Source organism: Carlito syrichta, unplaced genomic scaffold (genome assembly GCF_000164805.1).
Source record: "Carlito syrichta isolate Samal-C Ts95f unplaced genomic scaffold, Tarsius_syrichta-2.0.1 Scaffold311878, whole genome shotgun sequence".
NCBI classification, from domain to species: Eukaryota; Metazoa; Chordata; class Mammalia; order Primates; family Tarsiidae; genus Carlito; species Carlito syrichta.
In genome coordinates this window covers 377,180-399,001 of record NW_007255974.1, presented here as the reverse complement: position 1 = coordinate 399,001, position 21,822 = coordinate 377,180, and the positions used below count along the sequence as shown (strand labels likewise).

The following is a 21,822-nucleotide window of genomic DNA, read 5'->3' as shown; positions in this document are numbered from 1 at the left end:
GCGGCCACTGCACTCCAGTCTGGGTGACAGAGTGAGATTCCAACTCAAAAAAAAAAAATGGGCAATGGACACGAACAGGAACTTCTTAAAGGACGACATACAAGCAGCCAACAAACATGAGAAAATGCTCAACATCCCTAATCATCAGAGAAATGAAAATCAAAACTACAATGAGATATCATCTCACACTAGTCAGAGTGACTATTATTAAAAAACTGAAAAACAACAGATGTTGGCAAGGTTGCGTAGTAAAGGGAATGATTGCATGCTGTTAGTAAAAACGTAAACTAGTTCAACCCCTGTGTAAAGCAGTTTGGAGAGTTCTCAAAGAACAAAAAATAGAATTACCACCCAACCCAACAATCCCACCACTGGGTATATACCCAAAGGAAAACAAATCATCATATAAAAGACACCTGTGCTCATGTTTATCACAGTACTATTCAAAATAGCCAACCCAGGTGCCCATTAACAGTAGACTGGAGAAAGAAAATATGGTACATACACACCATGGAATACTATGCAGCCATAAAAAAGAATGAGATCATGTTATCTGCAGTAACATGGAAGCAGCCGGAGGCCATCATTCGAAGCAAATTACCACATAAACAAAAAACTGAACACTTCATATTCTCACTCATTAGTGGGAACTAAACACTGGGCACACACAGGCACCCACTGGGATACCTACTAAACAGAGGAGAGAGGGAGGGGGAATAAGTGGAGCAAAACCATCTGTCAGGTAGTATGCTCACTACTGGGAGGGAAGGGCAGGCTCATCAGAAGCCCAAACCTTGCCATCACACAATATACCTATGCAAAACATTTTCAGGCCAGGCGCGGTGGCTCAGCCTGTAATCTCAGCACTTTGTAAGGCCGAGGCGAATGGATTGCCTGAGCCCGTGGGTTTGAGACCAGCCTGGCAACTTGGCAATATCTCATCTCTACAATAAATTTTAAAAATTAAAAAAAAATTTTTTTTAAATTAGCCGGGCATGGTAGCATGTGCCTGTAGTCCCGGCTACTTGGAAGGCTGAGGCAGAAGGATGCCCGGAGCCCAGCGGATCAATGCTAGGTTGGCAGTGAGTGTGCCACTGCACTCCAGCCTGGGCAACCGAGTGAGACTCCAACCTACAAAAAATATATATATTTTTTCAGGTGTACCCTTGAATCTAAAATAAAATGCAACTAATTAAAAAGAATAAAAGCAAAAAAATACTGATCTTTCAATAAGAACCCTAAATCCACAGTCCCTTTAATGATGAGTCCCCCAAATTTTCTCTAAAATTCTGTATTAGTAAATGCTAATCAATTTATCCTATAGCAGCACAACTCTGCCCAATTATCACAGAAGCATTAAAAAACATGAAAGTATCAGTATGTTATAACTACCATTTTAGGGCTGTGATCTTAATTAATGTGTTATCCGTCCACTGAGAAAGCTATGAATCCTTTCTTTCCAGGTAAAAATGTATAGATAAGATTGTATTTCTAAGTATTAAACCTTACTCATATATCTGGTAAGGGTCTAGTGTACAGATTAAAAAAAAAAACTCTTAGAACTCAGCAATAAATAGACAACTCAATTTTAAATTCAGTAAAGGATCTGAATAAATTTTGTCAAAAGAAGACATAAAAATGGCTAGTAAACACATGAAAAGATGCTGACATTATTAGTTATTAGAGAAACGCAATCAAAACCACAATGAGATACCACTTCAGAACCACTAGGATGGCTATAATAATTTTTAAAAATGAAAAATAACAAATGTTGGTGAAGATTTGGTACTCTTATACATTGCTGGTTGGCATGTAAGATGATGCAGCTGCTGTGGAAAACAGTTTAGAAGTTCCTCATGAATTTAAGCAGGGAATTACCATATAATCCAGCTTCAATCCTAGGTATATACCCAAGAGAATTCAAAACATATGTTCACATACAAACTTGCACATGAATGTTCATAGCAGCACTATTCATAATAGTTTAAAAGCAGAAACAATCCAAATATCTATCAGCTGATAAATGCATAAATAAAATATGGTATATCCAAATAATTACATATTATTTGGGAATAAAAAAATGAAGTACCGATACATGCTACAACAGAAATGAACCTGGAAAACATTATGGCAAGTGAAAGAAGCAAATCACAAAGGATAACATATAGTTCATTTACAAGGGGAGGAACCCACAAAAAACTGGAATTATCTTTTGGAGGGCAGGCCCCGGGAAGTACTGGCTTCCTCTGATAGGTAAGTGTTCTAGGAACCCATCAGCATCAGTGTACCTGCTAGCGTTGTAAGAGGCTGTGTTTGGCTTCAGGTATAAATATATATATATCTGAGATTCTTTCAGCATGTTTGCCCACTTCATGATGGGTGATTTATGAGTGCACCTACCCACACCACACTGAGTGTTCAGCAGTTTTTGACCAAAAGCATCATGACCCCATGCCCTACCCTCCCTATTTACCTGATCTCCGCCCCCCCCCATGAAAAAAGTCCTCAAAGGGAAATGTTTTGCTCATGTGGAAGAGGTGAAACAAAAATAATTTGAGCAGGGAGAAAACATCTCAATAGGTATATTGCATCAAACGGAAAGTAATTTCAAGGTGACTGAAGTTTAAACATATAAGAATAAATACACCTGGAGGGTAGGTGGGATTAGCAGTAGTGGGAAACAGCCAGGGGAGGGGTGGGGCACACCTCATTAACAAGGGCCCATGCATAATGAACATTTGTATATCTAACCCCTGAATTGTAACCACATCTTCAAAATAAAAAAAGTTTTTAAAGAATACACAATGTTTTATAAATAAATTCCTGATTTGGGGGGGTCCCCCTCGTATATGAAATGTCTAGAATAGGCAAATCTATGGAGACAGAAAGTAGACTACTAATTGCTATCTTTAGCTTAGGGGAGCGGAAAAACTAGAAGGGTGTTGGACAAAGGGTGTGGGGTTGCTTTTGAGGGTAATAAAATATTCTAAAATTGACTGTTGTGATTGATGAACAACTTGATGATTATACTAAAGATCACAGAGTTGTACATTTTAAGTGAGTCAATTGTATGGTAGTTGAATTATACCCTAATAAAGCCATTAGTAATTAAATTTTATAAAATATCAATCAATACTTATTGAATGGAACATTATTAAAATAAAATGTACATGAACTATGAATCATATATTATATATTATGAATAGAAAACCAATATCTGATCATCACTTTTGATTATCATAATATCTTTCTTAATAAAAAGAATAAGCCTAAGCATGGTGGCTCATGCCTCTAATCCAAGCACTTTGGGAGGCTGAGGCAGGAGAATCACTTGAGCCCAGGAGTTCAAAACCAGCCTGGGCAACATAGCAAGACCTCATCTCTAAAAAAAAATTAAATTAGCCAGGTATAGTAGCACATACCTGTAGTCACAGCTACTTGAGAGGCAGAGGTGGAAGAATCACCTAAGCCCAAGAAGTTGAGGTTATGGTAAGCTATGGTCATGCCACTGCACTCCAGCCTGGGCAACACAGTGAGACACCAACTCAATAAATAAATACACAAACAAACAAATAGTAAGTGAGAACCCAACTCAACAAATACATAAATAATATTCAGAATTATATATGTCAATTACCTTAGAATCTTTATGCCTCAATTTTGGGGCAAGAATATTTTCTAAATAGTCAGATTTTTCCATCCATGTATTCAGATTTCTATATTCTTTTTTCATCTTTTCTAGCCTAAAAAAGAAATTAGTTATGGATGATAAAAGCAAGTGATGGATGATAAAAGCTAGTGACAGAAGACTATATAGGGGGAATATTACACAGTCAAAAAGGACAAAATTATGGACTTTACAACAACTTGGATGGTTTTAGAGTCTATAACACTCAGTGATCTATCATAGAAACAAAGATCTGAGCACCACACACACTCACTCATAAGCAGACCCTGAAAATATATCATATGAAAGGGATTGGCGTAGTGCGACACTGCCAGAGGAGGGGTGAGGGCACATAACAAAAATAAGGTTACCTGATCTCGAACCAGGAGAAGTGGGGAACAAAGGAAGGCCCAAACTTTACCTGTATGATGACCACTTATGTACCTAACCCTGAATTGTATCCCACATCTTTAAAATTAAAAAAAGAAGAATATATATGGTACAATACACAGAAGAATGAATAGAGTATGAGCCATTTATAAAAATTTCCAAAAGAGACAAACCAATGACAGGGACACAGTCAAATGAAAGGGAATGATTACAACAAAGATCAGAAAATTATTCAATATATATCACTCTATTTAAACTATGCATCTTAGTCAGTTTGGGCTGCTGTAACAGAATACTATAGACTTAAATAGCAGACATTTATTTCTCACAGTTCTGGAGACCGGGAAGTCCAAGTTCAAGATGCTGGCAGATCCAGTGTCTGGTGAGAGTAGTGCTCCTGGTTTGCAGATGGCCTTCTTCTCATATTCTCACATGGAGGAGAGAGATGGATTTTGTCTCTTCCTCTTTTTATTTAGGCATTCATCTCATCATGAAAGTCCCACCCTCATGACCTAATCTAACTCTAATTATCTTCCAAAGGCCTCACCTCCAGATAACATCACATTGGGGATTAGTGTTTTAACATATAAATTTGGTGGGAAAGGGGGGACACAAACATTCAGTCAATAACACTACATAGATATATTTTATAAATTATTCAGTATATATACAATGCCTTCCACAATAAAACAAGGGGAAAAAAGAATTTATCTTTGACTAGAAATTGCCCTCCTACTACCATAAGCAACTCAAAGAAGTAAACTAAAACTAATACTATAGCACCAATTTTAATCTCCATTCTAGCCTTAGTCCTAAGCCTATTAATGAATCCAAAGAGGACTAGAATGAGTGAGTTTTATATGATAGTTCATTTAAATTAAAGCAAGTAATTCTGACTAATTAAATTATGAAATGCTAAAAGTATCAATATGCCTTCAATTTATTTCAATATTATTCTAGTTTATATCAAATCCTTAATAGGCCTATCAGTATAATGTGATCATGCCTAATATCTTCATTACTATGTTTAGAAAGCATAATACTATCACTAATCATTGTTTAGCCTGGGAAGCCTTGCAATTTTAAGCATATGCTTTATCTTATTCACCATAACAACTCATATTATACTAGTATTTGCAACCTGTGAGGTTGCCATAAGCCTACCTTTACTAGTAATGGTATCCACTACATACAGTCTAGATTATATAAAAAACTTAAATCTTCTTCAATGCTAAAAATTACTGTACCCACAAGTATACTTATGCCAATGACATAATATTCTAAATACTCTATAATTTGAATTAACACAACTATGAACAGTCTACTGATTAGTTTCATCAGCCTACTCCTCTGAAGCCAATTTAGCAAAAACAGTCTAAACTTTTCATTAGTTTTTTCCTCTTAGTCACTATCAGCCCCCTTTTACCATTAACAAACTGATTATTTCTTCTAATAGATATAGTAAGTCAACATCATTTCTCCAAAGAATCATATACATAAAAAACATGTATTTTAATATTAATCTTTCTACATATATTCTTAATCATGACAGAATTCTATTTTACATTCTTTGAAGCAACACTAATTCCAACTCTAATTATTATTACCTGATGAGGAAACCAATCAGAATGGGTTCTAGTGCCTGTTCTATACACTAATTGGTTCTTTACTTCAACTCATAGCATTAATTTATATCCAAAACTCCACAGGCTCATTAAACTTTGTAATAACCTGTTACTGAATTCAAACACTACCAAGTTCCTGACCTAACAGCCTCTTATGATTAGCATGTATTTATAGTAAAAAAAATACCCCTTTACGGTCTCCATCTCTGACTATCAAAGTACATGCAGAAGCTCCAGTTGCTGGATCCATAGTTCTTGCAGCTGTATTACTAAAATTAGGAGGCTATAATATAATACAGAGTACTATAATTCTAAGTGCACTAACAGAACATATAGCTTATACATTTCACATATATCCCTGTGAGGAATAATTATAACAAGCTCTATTTGTTTACACCAAACAGACTTAAAATCATGTATCACATATTCATCCATAAATCACATAGGACTAGTAGTGATTATAGCCATTCTCAGTCAAACACGAAATTTCACAGGAACCACAGCTCTAATAATTGTCCATGGTTTTACATTATCCATACTTGTCTGCCTTGCAAACTCAAATTGTTAATGAATTAAAAACTGAACTATGTTATTAGCTCAAGGACTACAGATATTACTTCCTTTTATAGCAACATGATGAGAATTAGCTTGCTTAACCAGTCTAGCCCTACCACAACCATCAACCTAATTGGAGTTGTTATAGCATCATTTTCATAATCAGATTTTACCATTATACTAATAGGACTTAATATATTAATCACTGTCTTGTATTTCCTCTACATATTAATTACATCACAATGAGAAAAATCTATATGTTACATTAATAACATTAGCCATCATGCACACAAGAAAATACTTTAATATTTATACATCTCTGCTATTCCTATTACCTCATTGCAAAAGTATTCCAGGACCTACATACTATAAATAAAGTTTAAGTAAAATATTAGATTGTGAACTGAAACAGAAGCTTAAAACTACTTAACCAAGAAAGCATGTAAAAACTGCTAATCATGTTCCCATATATAAAATAAGGTTTTCTCAACTTTTGAAGGATAGAAGTAATTCATTGGTCTTAGGAAACCAAATTTCTTCTCTTCCTTTATCATAATTTCACTTATCTTAATTCTACCAATTATCATAACTATTATCATTTATAAAGATATTTCTTATACTCACTATGTAAAAACTTTAACATTATATGCTTTTATAATCAGCCTCATTCTAGGTCTAATATTCATTTGCTCAGGCCAAGAAATAATCTGAGTATTCAAGCCTTAAAATCAATATTTAGCTTCAAACTAGATTACTTCTCAATAATATTTGTATCAGTGGCACTTTTTGATACATGATCAATTGTAGCATTTTCAATATGATACACACATTCAGACCCAAACATTAACTGATCTATAAAATATTGGCTTATATTTCTCATAACTATACTCATTTTCAACTCTCTATTGGATGAGAAGGGGTGGTGATTTTATCATTTTTATTTATCAGATTATGATACAGCCAAACAGATGCAAATATAGCAATGCTTCAAGCAATTTTATATAACCACATTGGAGAAATCAGATGCATATTAACAATAGCGTGATTTCTGTTGTACTCACACACATGAGAATTTCAACAATTTTTAATGCTCAACCCTAACCCTATATCCTTCCATTAATTGGGCTTCTTAGGGCCACAACTGACAAATCTGCCCAATTTGGCCTTGACCTATGATTACCATCAGCAATACACCAAGATCAAGCAAGATTTATTCAAGAATACAAGGATGGTTCAACATATGTAGATCAACAAACATCATATATCATCACATCAATAAAATGAAGGACAAAAACATATGATTATCTCAACAGCTGAAAAAAAACTTTTGATAAAATGCAACCTCCTTTCATAATAAAAAGTAAGTACCTCAGCATTATAAAGTCTATATATGACAAACACTCAGCTAGCATCTTACTGACTGGTAAAAAGTTGAAAGCTTCTCCTCTAAGAACTGAACCAAAACAAGGATGACCATTCTCACTACTTTTATTCAACATAGTACTAGAAACCCTAGCCAGAGTAATTAGGCAAGAGAAAATAATAAAAGGCATTCAAATTGGAAAAAAAGGAAGTCAAGCTGTCCTTGTTTTCAGACAACATGATCTTACATACAGAAAAACCTAAAGACTCTACCAAAAAGCAAAAACAAAATCTTTAGAACTGATGAATGAATTTAGCAAAATTGTGGGATACAACATCAATGCAAAGTAGCATTTCAAATCAGTTGACTTTGAATTCATCAAAAATAACACTACCTTGGATAGGTATGACCTAATCAAGTTCATCTTTTAAAAAAATTAGGGTATTTCTGAAGAAGGAAAATGCAAGTATGAGCATAGATTTGCCTGCTGGCATTGAAGCAAACTGCTGTGCTATGATAGGACCATGTAGTTAAGATGTGAGGTAACCTCTAGAAGCTGAGAGCCAGCAAGAAAATGGGGCTATAGGTCCTATAATCACAAAAAACAGATTTCTTCCAACCTAAGTGTACTTGAAAGAGGAAAGAAGACACCTCCAAACGGGAATGCTGCTGGCCAACACCATGATTTTAGCCTTGTGAAACCTTGAGCAGAAAACCTAATCACACTCTGCCCAGACTTTGACCTACTGTGAGAAAACAAATTAATATTGTTTTAAACAACTAAGTTTGTGATAATCTGTTATGCAGCAATAAAAAGCTAATATACCTAATGATCATTTTAACAAACAAAAATTAAATTACAGTTTATTCAAAAAATAAAAGACTGTGAAACAGCATGGATGAATCTTAGAAACATAACTGTATATGATGTAAGCAAAATCAAGCAATGTATTCTTAAGCATCCTACATATATGATTTTTTTTTTTTTTTTTTGGAAAGCAGGATTTATTGAGAGAACAGAAAAGCTCCCACAGAAGGGGACTCAAGGTGGTTGCCCCATATATGATTTTTTAAAAGCAGTTTTCCACAGGTAAAAAATAAAAACAAAATGTATAGAAGTAGTCAACTTCTGGGAAATAGGCTGGAAGATGAGATAGGAGAGAAACTCATAAGTAGATACAAATTGTCCATAATGTTTTAGGTTCTGGGTTAGGTTAGGTATTGGTTGTTGACATTATATTAAGCTATATATAATTTACATTAACATTATAGATTATTATGTTGGTATCAAATAATATATTCAAAAGATAGTATAAAAGACTTCAAATGGCTTCCTATTTCTCTTTGAATAAAATCCTAATTAGTTCTATACATTTTCAAATACAAAGTCTAACACTCAATCAAAACAACTAGGCATATGAGATTTGATTGAAAACCAAGAGAAAGAAATCAATAATAGAAAGGGATTTACAGCAGATCCAGAAAATAGAGTGATCAGACTTAGATTTTAAAACAGCAATGAGTGCTATGGACTAAATATTTGTGCACTCCAAAATTCATATATTGAAGCCCTAGTCCCCTGTGTGATAATATTTGGCGATGGGAGCTTTGGGAGGCAACTGGATCATGAAGGTAGAGCCCTCTGAATGTGATTAGTGCCCTTATGGTAAGAGACATTAGAGAGATTATCTCCCTCTATCATGTGAGGATATAGCAAAAACAGGGCCTTTTGCAAACTGGGGAGACAGTCCTCAGCAGGAACCAAATCACCCAGTGCCTTGATCTTCGATTTTGCAACCTTCAGAACTGTGAGAAATAGCTGTTTACTGTTTAAGCCATCCAGTCTACAGTATTTCTTATAGCAGTCTGAGCAGACTAAGACAATGATAGATAGATTCAAAGAATTAAAACACAAGGCTGTAGATTTTACCAGAGAAGTGGAAACTATAAAAATGAAGGGAAATTCCATAATTCGGAAAGAAAATCACTGAAATTAAGAATTAAATTGGTTTAATGGCAGATCAGAACCAAAGATAAAGAACCAGTGAACTAGAATATAAGTCAAAAGAAAATATCTAGACTGAAGCATAGAGAAAAAAGAATGAGAAACACAGAAAAAAGCATAAGAGACCTATGGAATATACTGTTAAATGAGGAGACAGAGCAGGTGTCATGCTGTCTCCCTTATAAATGAATTTTCACCTTTTTTCTTGCCATAACTCTGACTTTAAAACAACAACCCTAAATTTAGCTGGGTGTAGTGGCTCACTCCTGTAATCCTAGCACTTTGGGAGCTGAGAAGGGAGGATTGTTTGAGCTCAGGAATTCAAACCAGCCTGGGCAACATAGTGAGACTTCTTCTCTGCAAAAAAACAAGAAAATTAACTGGGCATAGTGGTACATGCCGGTAGTTCCAGCTGCTCAGGAGGCTGAAGCAGAAAGATTGCCTGAGCCCAGGAGCCAAGATCAGGCCACTGCACTTCTGCCTGGGTGACAGAGTGACATCTTGTCTAAACAAACAAACAAACAAACAAAATAAAACCCAAAATTTGATAAGCAAAAATCAGGAAAAAAATCTCTGAACCCCATGAAATAGCACTATAATGAAAGCTGCTCATGTCTCAAAGAGAGAAATTAAAATATTATATAAACATATAAGATGAAAATTAGTTTGTTTTTGTTTTTGTTTTTACCTTTCCCGGGGCTGTTGCTGAAGTTTTTCAAGTCGCACTACAGTTGGCTGATCGGTTGTTTGCACAGTTGGAGCCCCAACAGCAACATTCAGGTCTGGAGATAAGAATGCTGGATATTCTACGGTCTGTGGCAAAATAACATTTCTGCAAAAGAGTTAAATACTGAAATTATACAGTGTCCATTTCTAAATCAGTGGCAGCTATTGCTCTTGAATCCTTCTCTCTTTCACATTTTCAGCTCACCCATCTACCGTTAGCCACCTGGGAAGAGAGCTAGGAAAAAAGAAAAAAGCCAGAAGTGCTCTCTTGATTAGCCTTGGTACTAAGGTCACGGGCAGCAGGGATGGGAAAGGAGAGCAAGACCTGAAGTTCTAATGAGAAGCAGAGTATTGGATCCTAAACCTCTCTCCCAGCCTTCAGGCTCAAAGCTCTATCTCCTGAGTACTTCATTTTTATTTCATTTTATTTTTAAAGATGTAGGGTACAATTCAGGGTTAGGTATACAAATGGTTATTGTACATTAAGTTTGGGCCTCACTTTGGTCCCCACTTCACCTGGTTTGAGATCAGGTACCCTTACTGATGAAGTGTGTCCTCCCCCTCCCCTCTCCATTCTCTCCCCTGGCAGTTTCCCACTACTGCCAATCTCTTTCTTATAGTATTGTGATAATTGTTCAGGGATGGCTTATGAGTGAGAACATGTGGTATCCAGTTCTTTGTTTTGGTGATACATCACAGAGTATTAGTACTTCATTTTTAAAATCTGTTAATTCCTAGAGCAACAAACAAACATTAAATCTCTTGTTACACTTGGCAAGAGTGGAAGTGAAATTAGGGACATGTTAGTCCAAGTTTATGGGGATAATGCCATGGAGAAATCAGCAGTGTATGAAGAGATTAAAAGTTTTTCTGAGGGGCGAGAAAGTGTCACTGATGAAGAGAAGTCAGGAGAGCCAGTAACAGGCAGAACTGAAGAAAATATTGCAAACATTTGTCCAGTTGGGTGTCAAAATTATCAACTGACTGTGAGAAGCAAAGCAGACCAAATAAGCATTGATAGAGAAACAGAAACAGGAAAAATCTTAACTAAAAACCTTGGCATGAGAAAAGTGTGTACAAAAGTGGTCCTGAAGGAGTTCTTGCATCATGACAATGCACCAGCTCACACAGCACTGTCTATGAGGGAGTTTTAAGCCAGTAAACAAATAACTGTATTGGAACATCCTCCTTACTCACCTGATCTGGCCCAATGACTTTTTTCTTTACCCAATGATAAAGAAAACACTGAAAGGAAAACCCTTTGATGGAATTCAGGACATCAAGAGTAATATGACAAGAGCTCTGATGGCCATTCCAGAAAGAGTTTCAGAATTGCTTTAACAGGTGGACTAGGCACTGGCATTGGTTCATAGCTTCCCAAGGGGAATACTTCAAGGGTGACCATAGTGATATTCAGCAATGAGGTATGTAGTACTTTTTCTAGGATGAGTTTGCAAAATTAATTGTCAGTCCCCATAATAGGAGATTTATTATAGTAATAGTCCCATACAATTGTGGAGACCAAGAAGTCCAACAGTATGCTGTCTGCAAACTTGGAACAAGGAAAGCTGGTAATATATTCAGTCTGAGTTCAAAGAACTGAGAAGCAGGGGAGCAGATGGTGTACTCCAAAGTTCATGATCAGTGGTCTAAGAACAAGAAGTGGAGCAATGCTGGCATAAGTTTTAAAGACCAAAAGCCCCAGAACCACAAGCTCGCATGACCAAAGAAAGGAGAATATGTATGTCCTAGTTCAAGAAGATATTTTGTCCTTCCTCGTTGTTCTGTTCTGTTTGAACCCTCTACAGATGAGATGATTCCCTCTCACATTGGTGAGGGTAAGTCTTCTCTATTCAAATGCTAACATTTTGGTGAAATGCCCTCATGGACACACTCAGAAATAATATTTTACAGCTATCTGGGCCCTTGGCCTAGCCAAGTTGACACATAAATTTAGTCATCACAAATCCACTCCTGGTCAACTGAGCAACAATATGCATCTCTTTAAAACATATCTCATCTCTAAATAAAGTGAATAAGGAAGTTTAAAAAAATCTGTTAATTCCTTGGACTATATTATGTGCCCAGCAGTATGCTCATATGGCTATGTAGATAATGCCATTCACTTTTCACAGCAAGCCCATAAAATGAGAACGAAAGCTAGGGTTAAAGAGATTAAACAACTCCTCCCAAGATCTTATAGCTGGTAAATGGCAAAGCTTACATTTGAACATAGTCTCTTCAACTGTAAATCGCTATCTTAAACATTACTTCATACTATGCATAGTGGTAAGCCCCTTCAACTTAACATGTCCAAAACAGAATCCACCATTTTCCCATTCTCCAAATGTGCTCTTTCCTCAGTATTCCCTGGTTCAGAAAATAACAGCACCAAATATATACCTAGTGGTCCATAAATATGACAACATCCTTTTCTCCTTTCCTCTTTCTGTCATCTTCCATCTACAATCAGTTACTTCACAATTGCAGGAAATATGATGAAATATTCTAAACATTTCAGAAAGTAATTTTTTCCTCTCTTTCATTGTATTGGTCAGGGTTGTCCATAGAAACAGAAACAACAGGATGTATATATGTATAAAGAAATTTATTATAAGGAATTGGTTCATGAGATTATGGAAGCCACATATATATATCCTGTACCCCAAGATCAGCAATGAGTAGCAATCTGGAGACCCTGGAGTGCCAATGGCATAATTCTAGTCTGAGTACACAGGCCTGAGAACCAGGAGCCAAGAGTGTAGTTCCAGACCAAAGACTGTCAAGTAGGAGATCCGAGAAGAGCTGATGTTTAAGTTAGAACCCAAAGGCAGGAAAAAGCTGGTGTCCCAGTTCAAAGGCAGTCACATAGAAGGAATTATCACTTAACCAAGGGACGGTAAGTCTTTTTGCTCTATTCATCTGATTGGATGAAGCCGATTCACATTAGGGAAAGTAATCTGCTTTTCTCAGTCTACCAATTCAATGTTAATCTCATCCAAAAACATCCTTCTCCCAGAATGATTTGTGATCAATATCTGGGCACCTTATGGCCAGTCAAGTTGCCACATAAAATTAACCATCACAATTCCACCTCTTATCAACTTGGCACCTATACTCATCTCCTGAAACATACTTAATCATAAATGAAGATAATAACAAGGTCATAGTTCCATCTAACATGTTACAACTAACCCGCATACAACCCAAAACATACTAACTCCTTTCTCAGAAGACAAGGTAAAGTTCTTGAGTGATGTTTACTCTTCTCCTTGATATCCCAAAACTTAAATACTATGATGTAAAGTTAACAATACTTAAATACTATGATAAAAGTCAATACATTTTATGCTATATGATAAGGGGATAAAAGAAGAAAGAAAACAAAGATATTTACATACATGTACACACACATATATTTGTGACAAAATAAGAAGAAAATACTTATGACAATTACAGTCTATATTTATAAAAGACAATGTGGTCATAGCTTGCATTTATAATTACCTCCTTCTATCACCCATTCTGTATTTCCTTTGCCTTCAATAATCACCTCAGCTGGTCATGGTTCTTTACTTGACAGGTGACCCAAACCTTCATTCCTTTTTTTTAGGCCAAGAATTTTTATTTATCTTTCTAAGTTTCTTTTAAATCACTACCTTTTTTTTTAAGATATAGGGTATAATTCAGGGTTAGGTATACAAACGGTGATTATGCAGGTACCCTTGTGGATGGGCTGTACTCTTTCCCCCACCCCCAGCAGTATTCATCAACTGCCAATCCCAACCTCCCTTCCTGGCAGTTTTCAACCACTGCCAATCCCTTTCTTATAGTATTATGATAATTGTTCAAGGTCCGCTTATGAGTGAGAACATGTGGTACTCTGTTCCTTGTTTCTGTGATAGATTACTGAGTATGATAGAGTCTAAATCCATCCAAGTTGCTGCGAAGTCCATATGTTTGTCTTTCTTTATGGCTGCATAATATTCCATTGTGTATATGTACCACATTTTTTTAATCCAGTTTAGCTTCGATGGGCAACATGGTTGGTTCCATGTTTTTGCTATTGTGAATAGAGCTGCAGCAAACATACGTGTGCAGGTATCTTTTGTGTAGAATGATTTGAGTTCCTCTGAGTATATTCCCAATAGGGAATTTATGGGTCAAATGGAAGGTCAATTTCTAGTTCTTTCAGAAATTGCCACATTGTCTTCCAAAGAGGTTGTGCTAGTTTGCATTCCCACCGGCAGTGTAGAAGCGTTCCTTTTTTTCTGCATCCTCACCAGCATCTGTTGTTGTTTGTTTTATTAATGATGGCCATTATTAATGGGGTTAGGTGGTATCTCAATGTGGTTTTGATTTGCATTTCTCTGATGATGAGTGAGGCTGAGCACTTTTTCATGTGTCTGTTGGCTGGCCGTATATCTTCTTTTGAGAAGTGTCTATTCATGTTTTTTGCCCACTTTTTAATGGGCTGTTTGTTTTTTTCTTTTCGGTGCATTTGAATTCTTTATAGATCCTAGATATTAGGTCTTTGTCAGATATAAAGTTGGCAAATATTTTTTCCCCTTCTGTGGGCTGTCTCCCTGCTTTCTTGATGGTTTCTCTGGCTTCACAGAAGCTCGTCAGTTTCATGAAGTCCCACTTATCTATCTTATTTCTTATGGTATGAATACTTAGGGTTGTAATCAGGAATTGGTTACCAATTTCAATTTCCATAAAGGTGTCTCCTGCATTTTCTAAAATTCTTATAACTTGAGGTCTTTTGTTTAAGTCTTTGATCCATTTAGAGTTAATTTTTGTGTATGGTAATAGGTAGGGGTCCTGTTTCAAATTTCCTCATGTGATCAGCCAGTTTTCCCAGCACCATTTACTTAATAGGTTCTCCTCTCTCCCAATGGTTGTTGTTGGAGGCTTTGTCAAAGATGAGTTGAAAACCTTCATTCCTTAAGGATCTGGGCCAAGAATAAACTTGCCTGGATTGGGTTGTTGTCATTTTCTATTGAAACTTTAGTCACAGAGCACGGCTAAGGATCCTTTAAGAGATGCCTTAAAGAATCTCCTATATTCCAGACAGATTCTTCCTCACTTCCACTGTGGAGTAATGGTTCAATTTCCCCTTGGTGGTCGGGATCAACTACCCAACTAGTGCAGTAATTCCTTTCTTGGCCTGTTTATTCAGAGGCATGAGGAGCTCCAAGTGACAAGGTGACAGTCACAACTTCCAGTTCAGTGGAATCGTTGTGTCTCTTGGAAGAGGTATTCTTCCATTTGGAACTAAGAACTCTAGCCTAGTAGAAGATTAGGTTGCAGGGACAGGGAGCAAAAATGTTGCTAGTGGATCACTAGGGTCAACAGTGAATGCTGTAACTTCCAGTTCCACCCCTTGACTTATAAATCCCTGAATCCTGCTTATAAGAGAAAACGCATCATATATTAGTCACTGATTCAGAGCATATTCAACCTTTTGGAAAACCTTGCTCCAGCCCTGCAAGTGCAACATAGCTGGTACTAAAACTGAGTCTTCAAGAGGCTGTTCTACTGTTCTGCCCAGCTGCTTCAGGATGGTGGGGAACATGGTAAAACCAATGAATTTCATGATCATGGCCCTACTGCTGCACTTCTCTGGCTATGAGGTGAGTTCCTTGGTCAGAAGCAACACTATGTGGAACATCATGATAATGAATAATGGATTGTAAGTCCACCGATGGCAGTTTTGGCTGAAGTAGTTTGTGAGATTTGCCTTTCCTGCACGCATTACTCTGTGCATGCCCAATTTTATGGGTTGGTGGGTCAGATAACACCCAGTTCATAATGGGCAGCTAAGGTCTCATGGTAACTTGGTGGCCTATGGTTAAATATTCAGTTCTACTAAGCCCAGTAGCAGGCCGAAGCTATTTCTCAAAAGCTGAGGAGTTATCCGTGGCGGTTATCAGGGCTCTACTCCAAAATCCTAAGGGCCTGCACTGTAGCTCACCTATAGTGGACTGCCAACGGTGCCAAACAGTATTTCCATCTGCACTGATGCTTCAGGCACCATGAGATCTGTTGGAACACATGGCCCAAGTGGCAGAACAGCTCACATGGCTGCCTGGACTTGCTGTAGAATCCTCTCTTGTTCTGGGCCCCACTCAAAATGTGCAGCCTTTGAGTCACTCAGTAAATGGGCCAGAATAACACACCCAAATGAGGAACAGGCTACCTCCAAAATCCAAAGAGGCCCATCTGAAGTTACTTCCCCAGGTGTTGTGTCTCTAGATGCAACAATTCTCCCCCATAGAAGGGATATCCAACACCACCACACACCCCTAGAAAGTTCACTGAGGTGGAAGGCCCCTGAATTTTTGTCAGATTTATTTCCTACTCCCTGACACAAAACATGCCTTACCGATAAGTTGAGAGTAGTTGCTACTCCTTGCTCACAGTCCAATCAGCACAATGTCACCAATGTCATGGAGCAGTGTGACATCTTGTGGAAGGAAAAGGCAATCGGGATCCTGGTAACTAAATTATGACACAGGGCTGGAGAGTTGATACTCTTATAAATTAGGTCAGTGAAGGTGTACTGCTTGCCTTGCCAGCTGAAAGCAAGCTGATTTTGATGGTCTTTATTAACAGGTATGGGAAAAGGAATTTGCCCAATCTATAGCTACATACCAGATACTAGGGGATGTGTTAATTTATTCAAGCCGTGAAACCACACCAGGTACAGCAGCTTCAATTTTTAAGTTATCACCTGGCCAAACTCACGACAATCCACTGTCATTCTCAAAGATCTACCTTTCTTCTTCACAGGTCAAGCAGAGGAGTTAAATGGTGATGTGGTGGGACATGTGACCCTTGCTCTTTTCAAGTCCTTAATGGTGGCACTTATCTCTGCACCCCCTCCATGCAGTATTGCTTTTGGCTTATGATTTTCCTAGATGAAGGGAGTTTTAGTGGCTTCCTCTTGGCCTTTCCCACCATAATATTCTTAATTCCACAGATCAGGGAACAAATGTGGGGATTCTGCCAGCTGCTGAGTATGTCTATCCCAATTATGCATCTAGAAATGGGGAAATAACCACAGGATGAGTTCAGGAACCCGTGGGGCCAACTATGATTATGGACCTGAACCAAAACTCATTTGATCACTTGAGCACCATAAGTCCCTACTCTGCTTGATGAACCACAGTGACATTCAGGGTCTTCTGGAAATAGTATCAGTTCAGAACCAGGGTTTAGGAGTCCCTAAAAGCCCTGATCATTCCCTTTTCTCCAGTGCAGTTACTGTGATAAAAGGCTGTGGGTGTCTTTGGGCAAGGCTGGGAGAAAGACTAACAGTATAAATGTTTAAAAGTGTACGAGGGTCCTTCCTTGAGGGGACCAGACCACCCTTTTATTCAAGGAGTTCTGTGTCTGTACGTGGCTCAAGTCTGGGAACTGACTGAGGAGCTGATTCTCTGTTTATATGATTCAGGTTAGACTTTTGTCCCCTTGATCTAGAACTTTTCTGTTTCTACAGATCAAGTTAGAGTTGAGTAGGCTTCCTATGTTTTCACTTCTAGGAACACCATCATCAACTAGTCAACACCACAAGCCTGCACTAGTAGGACTATTCTGACTGCTGCTTTGACCCTGTCGTCCATTGTGGTTACCACACCACCTTGCTTTTGGCAGTTGAGTGTCTTCACTTGGCTCCTGCCACCCTGGGATCCAATTACTCCCACTGCATCCAAGTTTCTCAATTCAGGCTGTAGTTCCTGCTCTAAAGCTTGGCCCATAGAAATGAGCAATCACAGGGTTCTTCATGGATGCCAGGGCATCTTTCCCAAAATCATTTCTCAGTCATTTAAAATGGGTGAGTAGATATTAAATGGCATATTCACTCTAACATTATAACTCCCATAAGCCTCTGGATCCCCTCTGCATTAATCTGGCATTTCTAACTAGCTCATGTGGAGGGCACCTTTTGGTTCATGTTTCAGGCATCTCACTAAACAAGCTGTTAGAACCCTCTCTAACTCCCCAAGCTACAACATCAAATGCAGAATCTCTGCTTAGTGAGCCTGAATCAATAAACTCAGCCTGATCCAACTTTATTTTTCTACCACCATTGTCCCATGCCCTTAATATAAATTCCTACACATGTTCTCTAGATTTCTATCTGTATTAACTAGAAAACTCAAATAGATCTTTTGAAGTGTAGTATATTCCTGAGGACCCAAAAGAGTACAACTTACTCACCTCGGAAAAGTATAAACCTACCATGATGATAATGGCAATGATAAACTATGTGTTACTTTCATAGGTAGCTAACAATGAATTAAGCATTTTGCTGTTTGCTCCCACGATGTATGTACTTTACATGTAACTTATTTAATCATCATAGTAACTCAATTGGGTAGTTTTTATTTTTATCCCACTTAATAGACAAAGCACAAAGCAACTAAGCACCTTGCCCACAGTCACATAGCTAGCACATGGCAGAGCCAGGCTGAGAGCACATGCTATCTGGCTCGAGAGCCTGGGATCTCCATCACCATATGCTGCCCCTCCTGCTCCTCCAGTTCCTTCCCCACTGCTCTCCTCCTGGCTCTTGTGCTCTTAGTCACCCACAACTGACAACTCCCTGCTTTCCAACACAACATAGCCTCTTGTAGTCCCCTGCATTTACATGTACCTTCTCTGGGAAATGCATCCCCTTACCCTGCCAAAACCAGCCAGATGTACTACAGCCATTTTTTCAAGTCTTACTTCAAACACTTTTTTCGTGGACTTTTGATTGATAATACTTTCCTTCCCAACTCTTCCAAGAAAAATTGGAAGCTCCTTGGCTGTCCTACAGTTTTTTAATTTTGGCTCTAGGAGGGTTCTTATCCCATTTGTTTATCATTATGAATGTTATTTTTTACATGTTACCTTTTCATTAAAACATGAGCTACTCAAGGGTAGGGGCTAGGCCTCACATGTCTTTGTATCTGCAATGCTTTGGGGATACAGCAGATGTTCAATAAATGTTTATTTAATAAATGGATGGAAAAGGAAAAAAGTAAATAAACATAAGAAAAAAATTAAACTTTACAACAAATCACCAATATCAGATGGGTAAAGTGTATTTTAATGATAATATCCAGCATTGTTGAGACTATTGGAAAACTGGCCCTTCAGAGCACAATTCCCATCTTGCACCCCAATTCAATCCCATTCCAGCTTTTTTCCATTTCCTATTCTTGGATAATACAATAGATTAAACATCTTTCTCAGGTGCTCATTTTTCTTTCATCTATTTTTATTGTTGAAATTTCAAGAATGATGACCAGATTTTTCACTGATGATTTGGAAGAAACAGCTGGAGTGGTGTGGCTGTAGGGGAACATTACCACACTGCAGGGCAGAGAGAGAATTAACGACCGTCAGACACTCTGATCTTAGAAATCTCTCACCTCTTTTCTCAAAACGACCTTTAGGCTGTCTCTCCCTCCCTTTCTTCAGTCATGAACTTGGCACTCCTCCTCTATTTTCTCTTATCTCCTGACCTTTTTCCAAGACCATACCCAGAAATTCAAAACTTCTCCCACTCATTAAGCAAAACAATTCACTTCCCTTTTCACCATGGAGTCTAGCCCATACTGGCCATGTCCTGGGGACTCCTTAAAATAACCAAAATGCTCCACCAAACAGACAAAAAATTTTTTAAATTCCACATGTGGCCATCTTAATGAGACTTAAAACACTTACGTCATGGGATCTGTTCTTTCTGGAGGTGGTGCAATATTCATAAACATGGATGGCTCAACAATTTTCTGAAGAGGTTTCAACTGAAAAAAAAAGTAAGTATATTTTAACACTGTTTAGTTACAAATACAATTCACCCTAATACTACGAATTCCCCAGGACCATGAAATAGGTCTTAAGTAACACAAATAAGGAAAAAATAAATGAGGAGGGGAAAGAAAAAAACTAACACTTATTGTATACTAAATATTTGCCAAGCATTTTATTATACCTTTAATCTTAATTCTCTCAATAAACCTATGTGGTGGATAACTGTGCCTATTTACAGATGATACTGAAGATCAGTAATTTGTTCAAAGTTACACAATAGACAGGAGTCAAGATGTGAATGTAGCTTTATCTGCCCCCAACGCAGTGCTCTTTACAGTCACATGATAGGTAGGGAGGGGGTGATACCACTGAAAAGTTCATGGACATAAAATCAAGTTTTGTTTTAAACTTTTATCACTGGTCCCCAACCTTTTGGCATCAGGGACCGGTTTTGTAGAAGACAATTTTTCCACAGATGGGGGCATGAGGGGTCATCGGGCATTAGATAAAGAGCACGCAACCTAGATTCCTTACATGTGCAGTTCACAAGAGGGTTTTTGCTCCTATGAGAATCTAATGCCACCGCTGATCTGACAGGAAGCAGGGCTCTGCTCACTTGCTGCTCACCTGGCACTCACCTCCTGCTGTGTGCCCGGTTCCTAACAGTCCACGGACCAGTACTGGTCTGCAGCCCAAGGGTTGGGGACACCTGCTTTTATTACATATACCGTTATTTTCCATAAAATGCCTTTGTTCCTTGTTTTCAGTAGATTCTACCTTACATAAAACAATACTTGCCCAGTTTCATCTGAAAAGGATGTATCTCCTATTACATATTATATTTATGTTAGGACACAAGACCTGCTCTGAAGTTGGTGCCCATAAGCTATGACTGTTACAAAAAGGAGTAACTATTAAAGGTCCCCAAAGACCCAACTCATGACAAGAAATAAAAAAAAAACAGGCAGAGAAAAAAGAAAAAAAAAATCAAAACAGAGAAGAAAAAAAATAAAAGCTTGTCCCTTGTGGACATTACTATATATTACTTCTGATTCAAAATGTATTAAAATCATTATAATAGCTGGATGCAGTGGCTCAGGCCTGTAATCCCAGCACTTTGGGAGGTGGAGGTGAGAGAACTGCCTGAGCTCAGGGGTTCAGGACCAGCCTGTGCAACATGATGAGACCTCGCCTCTACAACAAATCAAAAAAAAATTAGCCAGGTGTGGTGGTGCATACTTGTGGTTCCAGCTACCTGGAAGGCTGAAGCAGAAGGATCACCTGATTCCAGAAGATCAAAGCTGTGGTGGCCATAAGCAGTGTGTCACTCCAGCCTGGGTGATGGAGTGAGACTGACTCAAAAAAAAAAATCATTATAATATGGTAAAGGCAAAATTTATAAACATATTACAGAGATTTTTCAGTTAACATAGCAGTAGACTTATTTATAAAGACTTATGTTCTCATTCCTAATTCCTGATTTAAAAACAACCAAGACTGTTTTAAAAAAAGCAACAATTGAAAATGAAAGAATACATGCAAAGTATAAAGGTCATTTCCCCTGTATAACAGCAGCACTGATGAGACTGGATTTTTGAATGTTCCGAAACTGAGCTAGCACCCAAGGATAGAAAAATTTCTTTCAAACACTTGGCAAGAGTATGTGTACCACTTTTCTAGAATA

General features: G+C 37.7%; 1 protein-coding gene across 1 annotated transcript in view; it reads right to left on the bottom strand.

The window, feature by feature from the left end:
• Positions 1 to 21,822, bottom strand: part of LOC103271759 (C2 calcium-dependent domain-containing protein 6-like) — a 68,371-nt gene that overhangs the window by 11,901 nt on the left and 34,648 nt on the right. The window contains 3 exon segments of the mRNA XM_021718167.1: positions 3,638 to 3,743; positions 10,294 to 10,437; positions 20,052 to 20,131. Of these exon segments, the coding sequence (XP_021573842.1) occupies positions 3,638 to 3,743; positions 10,294 to 10,437; positions 20,052 to 20,131 (330 nt within the window).